Source organism: Silene latifolia, chromosome 7, assembly GCF_048544455.1.
Source record: "Silene latifolia isolate original U9 population chromosome 7, ASM4854445v1, whole genome shotgun sequence".
NCBI classification, from domain to species: domain Eukaryota; kingdom Viridiplantae; phylum Streptophyta; class Magnoliopsida; order Caryophyllales; family Caryophyllaceae; genus Silene; species Silene latifolia.
The window spans coordinates 124,276,463-124,284,791 of NC_133532.1; the positions used below are offsets into that span (position 1 = coordinate 124,276,463).

General features: G+C 40.1%; 1 protein-coding gene across 1 annotated transcript; it reads left to right on the forward strand.

Moving 5' to 3' along the window:
- Window positions 1–762: 762 nt before the first annotated feature.
- LOC141592954 (benzyl alcohol O-benzoyltransferase-like) lies at window positions 763–4,859 on the forward strand. The gene is made up of 3 exons (XM_074413857.1): window positions 763–1,285; window positions 2,360–2,636; window positions 3,915–4,859. Exons 1-3 carry the CDS (start codon window positions 818–820, stop codon window positions 4,520–4,522), a joined length of 1,353 nt encoding a protein of 450 aa, XP_074269958.1. The 5' UTR covers window positions 763–817; the 3' UTR covers window positions 4,523–4,859.
- Window positions 4,860–8,329: the final 3,470 nt, after the last annotated feature.

The following is an 8,329-nucleotide window of genomic DNA, read 5'->3' on the forward strand; positions in this document are numbered from 1 at the left end:
TTAACCCGATTGTACGATCCTACGATTATACCACCCGATCCCACGTTATTAACATTTCAATTTTTTCCGTTACTAAATTTTATACGGAGTATATGACTTTTAAGATAGAAATTTACTATACACGAGAATAATTAGTAGACACATGCTAAGATAATACTCCGTGTTGTGAGATATAAGTATGAGATTTTAACCTAATTTAATAACACAATTATGTATTTTAGTTAATTTCTAGGATTTTACGATCCTATCGATTCGATCCTAGGAAACTCATCGATCCAAAGTAGGATCCCGATCCTAACAACATTGGTAGGTCCTACTTTGAATTGAAACCGTTTTAAATTAAGACTTTGCAAAGTCGTCCTTTTATTTTTACCTTAGGCGCTGTTTGGTAAACGGCATATTGACCAATTTTTAGCATATTCAAGGGTTTTAGCATATTTGACCAATCAATATGCTAATTTTAGTGTTTGGTAAACAGCATATTGAAACAACATATTTGGGGTCAATATCTTTGTTTTTACAATATGTCTTCTTCTTGATATTGTAAAATAGGAATTTTTTTTCCATTTTACAAAGAAAACTACCAATCTACTAATCGTAATCTGCCAATTACCAAACACTCAAATCTGCCATTTATAATCTGCTTATGCTGAAATTAATCCGCTGTTTACCAAACAGGCCGACTACTCAAATCGATTGTCAATATCGTTTTAATTTAGAACAGACTTAATTAACCAGGAATTTATGGCTATAAATAAGATAGTTCTTAGTGCCCAAAAAAATTGCACCAGAGACACAAAACAGTGACCTTAAAAAAATGACTGAAATCAATGGCACAAACATGTCCTTAACATTCAAGGTGACGAGGCAAGCGCCAGAGCTAATACGCCCTGCGAAGGCCACGCCATACGAGTCTAAGGAATTATCAGACTTAGATAATGTCATTCGTATGCAAACCCCGCTAATCATGTTATTCAAAAACCCTAGCAAAAATTTAAACCCGTATGTATTAAGTGGATCAGACCCCGTAAAGGTGATCAAAGACGGGATAGCGAAGGCGTTGGTGCCTTACTATCCTCTAGCGGGTCGATTGAGGGAAACAAGGGAAGGGAAGTTAGAGGTTGAGTGTAATGGGGAAGGTGTTCTCTTTGTTGAGGCCGATGCTGACGTCACTCTCGATGACTTTGGTGAACCTATTCACCCTCCTTTTCCTTGTTCCGATGAGCTTCTTCATGATGTTCCTGGCTCTAGTGGAATATTGCACTCGCCTTTGGCTCTTATTCAGGTATATTTTCTAGTCGAGTCGACCTGTTAAACTAGTCGATAATGAGTCGAGTATGTTGGGTTTGTGCCTTGATTCTGTTAGTCGCCGTTCGAACGACTATGCGGGGAAAATATGTCACCGTATTTATAGTATGAGTATGATCATAATATCTCCGAAATAAATATTACGAGTCATTGTAATATAAATACAGTAACAATAATTCCCTAATACATCTCTAATCATATCTACTCTCTAATAAATATGGAGGTCACCGTATTTTTTTTTTTTTTTGACAGAAGGTTGAATAACTTACATTATTGTAAACAATACATAGTAAGCTATCCGACTAGGTCACCGTATTTATAGTACAATGACTCGTAAAATTTTTAGAATATTTCGGAGATATTATGATACTTATAATATACTCCTAACAATATTTCCCTAATATATATCTCTAATCATATCTCCTTTCTAATAGATGTATTTTACTTCATAGTACATGCATCATAACAACATAACAAATGAATGTGACTGAGGGAGTAATTTCAGTGGTGGAGCTAAGAGAGCTAGCATGCGCGCTGGCACGTAGATGGAAAATACGAACTTTTTAAGTTAAAAATTTTTAGAATATTTATTAGAGAGTATAATGACTCGTAAAATTTTTAGAATATTTCGGAGATATTATGATACTTATAATCTACTCTCTAATAAATATGGAGTTCACCGTATTTATAGTACAATGACTCGTAAAATTTTTAGAATATTTCGGAGATATTATGATACTTATAATATACTCCTAACAATATTTCCCTAATATATATCTCTAATCATATATCCTTTCTAATAGATGTATTTTACTTCATAGTACATCATAACAACATAACAAATGAATGTGACTGAGGGAGTAATTTCAGTGGTGGAGTTAAGAGGGCTAGCATGCGCGCTGGCACGTAGATGAAAAATACGAAGTTTTTAAGTTAAAAATTTCCATTTTTTTCGAGTTTTTCTTAAATTAAACTATTATTTGTTTACCTCGCTGGGTTCAAATCTTGGCACGGCCGCCACTAAATGGTTTTTTTTCCATTTTGAAAACAGGTGACTCGATTGAAATGTGGAGGGTTTATATTTGCAATTCGTATGAACCACACCATGACAGATGGGGTTGGATTGCTACATTTCTTGAACGCAGTAGGTGAGTTTGCTCGCGGTGCTCAACATCCATCGATCTCTCCCGTGTGGATGCGCCACCTTCTTAATAGCGCTCCAATAAACTCGTCCCATAAAAGGCACGAAGATGTTCGTTCTAAAATCTCCGAGTCTACTGATACACCTTCTCCACCTAATGACTTGGTTAACAAATGTTTCTTTTTTGGTATGTTTATTATATAATTTTCGATCATTTTATGACGGTATGTTATTATTTATTTTGGGATATTCTCTTATGTACCCTTAAACCTTTTCGTTTTCTAAGGTGCACCGCTCGTTTTTCACGAAAAACAACCGACAATAATTCTCTGTTACGAGTTCAGAAACCGATACTTTTTTCAAACCAATTATCTCGTCAAGGCCTTGAATTTGAAAAAAAATTCACCGCTTTTTGAACTCGTAACCGGTAGTTATGGTTGGTCAAAACTTTTTTAACGAATAAACTTTGACCGACCATAATTCCCGACTACGAATTGAGACGTCGGTGAATTCTTTTTCAAACTGAATACCAATTAAAGAAGGTCAATTGGAAAAAAGTTTTATTGTATTCTGAACTTGTAACCAAGAGTAGCTTATTTTTTCAAAGTAGCTTATTTGACCAAAATTTTAAGTGCCTTATTTTTTTTAAGCCTTTGGCAAGTAGCTTATTTAACCAAATAAGCTACCTGAAATGAAATCCTACTTAGGCTCTGTTTGGCAAAACTGCCTGAAAAGGTAGCTGAAACCTAAAAATGTAGCTGAAAACTGAAAAGCTAACTGAAACCTGAAAAGGTAACTGATAAGGTAACTGAAAATTAGGAGCTGATAAAGTATTTGATTATATAAAAATGTGTTTGGCAAATTAGCTGAAAAGGTAGCCGATTTTGGTAAAATGACGTAAAAGGATATGAAAATTATTTAATATTATAGAATAAAGGGGTAAAAAATGGAAAATAAGTCATTTCAGGTACCTGATTTCTCAAATGCTATCTGAGGTAGCATTTCATTTCAGGTACCAAATAAGCTACTTGCCAAACACTTGCAAAAAAATCAGGTGGCTGAAATTTTGGTCAAATAAACTACCTAAATTGTCGTGCCAAACGGAACCTTAGAGTAGCATTTAAGATTTCAGGTATCTGATTTGATTTGATTTTCCGTTGTTACCCCTTAAATCTATATTATTAAATAATTATCATATCTTTTTACGTCATTTCATCAAAATCAGTTAGCTTTTCAGTTAATTTGCCAAACATTTTTTTATATAATCAGCTATTTTCTCGGATTTCAGTTACCTTTTCAGTTTTCAGCTACCTTTTCAGGTTTCAGCTATTTTGTCAATTAGTTTAAAGCCTTATTGACTGTCAAAGTTTTTTTGCAACGAAAAAGTTCAGGGGTATACGAGAGAATATCCTGTTTATTTTGTAAACGATTGTTATTATAAAATCGTCGATGTTTTGTTACTCAGGGTCAGCTGAAATAGATAGCCTACAACAACAATCAGTTCAAACATCATCGACTTTCGAGCTCATCCTCGCCCACACATGGCGATGTCGATCCATGGCGTTGTACAATGACTCTGATCAAGAGAGTAGAGTTAAAATAGCGTTCGCCATGAACATCCGGTCAAAATACAATCCTCCATTACCTAAAGGATATTACGGCAATGTCATTGCCACCCCAACAGCTCAAGCTACGACAACCGAGCTCTCCGAAAACCCTTTTCATTACTCTGTCGATCTTGTTAAAAAAGCTAAAGACATTTTCACCGAGGAATACTTAAGGTCATTGGCTTTTCGCACATTAGAGGAAGGTAGGCTAGCGAGGGACGATGCTAAAAAGTTTGACAGACTTCTGGTGACTGATCATTCACGATTAGGGCTTAATTGTTTAGATTTCGGTTTGGGTCAACCCGTTTATGGTGGTCACCTAAAAGGCAGCGAGTTCCACCCGAATATGGGTTATATTTCTCGTTTTACACCTTGTAAGCCCTTTATGGAGTTAGGGGTGTTGGTGCCGATTTGTTTGCCAAGCTCGGCTATGAAGAAGTTCGTTAAATTAATTAGTCGTGTATAAATTTGAGGTGGTTTGAAAGCCGGTGTCTTCAATTTACCTCACTCATTCGAAAGGATGAGATATGTTAGTCCTACCTAGAGGATCAACCTAGTTTTCTTACTTATCAAAAAATAAAATAAAATAAAAGTAGTCGTGTATAAAGCGGTTTTATGCTAAACCGGCCGGTTAACCAAGAATAATGTAATTTGAGCTATTATGCTTGGATGTTGGTTTTCTATGAGCTCTAATTTCAGCCGCATCCGAATAAGTAATAAGTAATTATGTACTGCTTTCAATTTCAATTTGAAATATGAATGTAATATAATAAAAAAGTAAAAATGTTATATTTACCGTTTATGCATTACGCGGAATCTAGACTAGTGATTTTATTATATCTCAAGAAAGATTGAAAGAAGTGTGTATTATATATACTGAAGATATTTTAATCAACATACTATATACTAATCCTCTAATCTACCGATGGCATGGCATTATATATAGAAATTAAGCATAAATGATGTGGCATCACATCAGTTCTACAATTTAAAAAAAAAATTACTATTTAATAGCCTAATTAAAGTACAAATAGAAGTTATATATAGAAGTAAATAACTGATAATTAAGGATGAAATCAATGTTATACTATTAGATTATTTAAAAATGACAACAATGTAATTATATATAAATCTCCCTAAATAATTCTCATATTAGTTAGTACATAGGCCCTGTTCTTTTTGACTTAATTTCAGTATTTATAAGTTTAGTTCAGTTCAGTTCAACTCTATTAAGTTCAGTTCAGCTACATTCAATTCAATTCAGTTCAGATTAGTTTATTTCATTATTAATATTAATATTATTATTCTTATTTTATATTCTTATTGTTATCATTATTATTATATTAATTTATTTATTATTGCTGATGGGGCATATTCTGCACCCGCTGACCGAGTCAACATATTGACCAAGGTCAAAGCCAAAAGACAACAAGTCAACAAGAAGGACGACTTAGCCGACGAAGCATGCCGGCCTGTCACTTGGGTCTCGGTCTCGGCAACTAGCCAGCCGAGAGACATATCTGTGTACTCACATCCAGTCCCCTCGGCATAGAGTCAACCAGGCCTGCCGGCCTGCCATGGGTCACCCGGCCGAGGGTAGAACGGTCTTTCCACCTGCTCTGCCACTTGGCCACTTGGCCACTACGTGACAAAAGGTGAAAGTCTATAAATACTCCACTTCTCTCATTGAGAAAAGGATCACAAATTAAACTAAAAATCAAATAATCTGGTATAAACTCCCTTATCTCTCTACAATATACTTTGCCAAGTAACATACAACTTATCTCTCTAAGTTTACTGACTTGAGCGTCGGAGTGAGTACACTTGGCCCCAAGCCGAGTCCTCAGTTTGTTAATCTTAAACAGAAAAGAGCGAAAGGAAGAGACGAGCAACGACATCATTCAACAAGCTTACGTGGTCACAATAACTGCTTCGGAATTACACCCGGAACAATTGACGCCGTCTGTGGGGAAAAGATACTAAAAGCTAGTCACCTCCCTTACAAAAAAAAAAGATGTCAAAACAGCCAGAAATTGTGAGTGTAGAAACTGAATACTTTCAGGATGACACGTTCCCTAATTCAGAGATCGGGCAGTCCCCCACAGGCCGGAACGCTGAACCGGCTTACGGGATGCCTAAAGAGTTCGGGATACCGAAGGAGCCAGAAACACCGCTGCCTACCGGCCAGGTGACCGTCATGGGACATGTGGTCGATGCGGCCAAATTGAAGTTCTTCCTGCACCTGATGGGTAGTACGCCGGTCACCCCTGTCACTGCGACGGGGGCGGCAGCACACCCAAAGGTGACCAGGGCTCATAAAGTAAACCCGAACAACCTGTCTGGAGCAATACAAGAGGTTGGGCGTACCAAAACGCCAGCGGTGCCCGTGCTGCCAGTGGCAGACCAAAGTCCTTCCCCCACTCGCGGGAGGATAGCGTCGCCGCGGCAACAACGAGGCCCGCCCCGAAGAAATGAAAGAAGTCCGACTCACCAAAGTCGGACTGGAAGCCCTTCCCACCAGAGGGAGGCAAGCCGGACTAAGGGTGCGAGGAGCCGATCGCCGCGTGTCATTCGACACGTGGTCAGAGAGCCCCTCAGTGCCTGTGTCCTCGAAGTCCCGGTACCGACTAAACTGAAGCTGCCGCCCATATCATACAAAGGGGATAGCGACCCGACCGACCATGCCGAGGCTTTCGAGTCGTACATGTCGGTGTGGGAGCAACCAGATGAGGTGTGGTGCCGAGTCTTCCCAACAACCTTACATGGGATGTCCCAGAGTTGGTACAATAGAAAGGAAGGACTACGAAGGAGTCGTTGCCCCGCACAGCGAACCGCTGGTAGTCCACCTAGACATAGCCAACCACTTGGTCAAGAGGTGCGTAATTGATATAGGCGCCTACACGAACATCATGTTCAGGGAATGCTTTCTCAATCTCGGTCTGAAGATTGGAGACCTGAGCCCCTGCACCAACCCGCTGTACAGCTTCTCCGGGGCCGGCCTTGTACCCCTGGGGTCAATCAAACTGTCGGTGATGTTCGGCCAAGCCGACGCGGCTAAAAATGTCCTATCTGAGTTCGTGGTGATCGACGGTTCGTCCGCCTACAATGTTCTTATAGGCCGGGTCACTTTGAGCGAGGCCGATGCTGTGATGTCCATCCGGGCCCTGACATTAATGTATGTCTCGGACCGGGGGGAAGCACAAAAGCTCGTCTCAAAGGACGAGAGAGATGAAATCGTCAACATCCAAGTATCCGCCAGAGGGTGCAACATGCAATCCCTCAAAGTGGCGAAGAAGTCAGAGAAGGGGAAGAGCCCATCCTTGCAACAGGAGGGCGAACGGATGGATACTAACATCGGCATGGTCGAAGGAGCCCAGACCGAAGAAGTGGAAATTGACCCAGGGCGCACCGTGACTATCGGTGCCGACCTGGAGCCAAAATTCAGAGCCGATCTCCTAGACTTGCTGAGGAAGAACAAAGATGTCTTCGCATACTCAGCAGCCGAGATGTCAGGCGTGAGCCGGGAGGTGATCGTTCACAAGCTGAACGTACTCTCCACCGCTCGCCCTGTCAAGCAGAAGGTGAGGAACTCCTCAGCCGAGAAGGATGAGGCCATCAAGGCCGAAGTAGACAAATTACTAGAGGCGGGCTTTATCATGCCTTGTACTTACCCTGAGTGGCTAGCAAATGTTGTAATGGTGAGGAAGTCATCAGGGGCGTGGAGGATGTGTGTTGATTTTACAAATTTTAATAAAGCGTGCCCTAAAGATTGCTATCCCTTGCCTCGAATAGATAGTTTAATTGACGCAACGGCAGGCTACACTATGCTGAGCCTGCTAGACGCCTTCTCAGGGTACCATCAGGTATTCATGGCCGAACAAGACATGCCAAAGTGCGCATTCATCACCATACACGGCACATACATGTATAAAATGATGCCGTTCGGTTTGAAAAACGCTGGCGCAACTTACACTAGGCTGGTGGACAAAGTGTTTCAAGATAAAAAAGGGCGAAACATCGAGGCTTACGTCGACGATGCTATTGTAACAAGCAAGTCTGACAGCGAGCACTTGGCCGATTTGAGCGAGACATTTTGTTCACTAAGGAAATATAGAATGAAGCTCAACCCAAAGAAATGCAATTTCGGTGTCCGGCCACAAGTTCCTCGGCGTACTTGTCGGTGCGGGGAATTGATGCCAATCCGGAGAAAGTCCAAGCAATCTTTGGACCTCCGGAGCCGAGGAATCGAAAAGAGGTTATGACGCCGACCGGA

What these genes read in the sequence shown, in the direction of transcription:
- LOC141592954 (XM_074413857.1), top strand. Translation starts at nt 818, where the DNA reads ATGACTGAAATCAATGGCACAAACATGTCCTTAACATTCAAGGTGACG. An exon ending in CGCCTTTGGCTCTTATTCAG is followed by an intron (nt 1,286 to 2,359) that starts GTATATTTTCTA and finishes TTTTGAAAACAG; the next exon opens with GTGACTCGATTGAAATGTGG. An exon ending in TAACAAATGTTTCTTTTTTG is followed by an intron (nt 2,637 to 3,914) that starts GTATGTTTATTA and finishes TTTGTTACTCAG; the next exon opens with GGTCAGCTGAAATAGATAGC.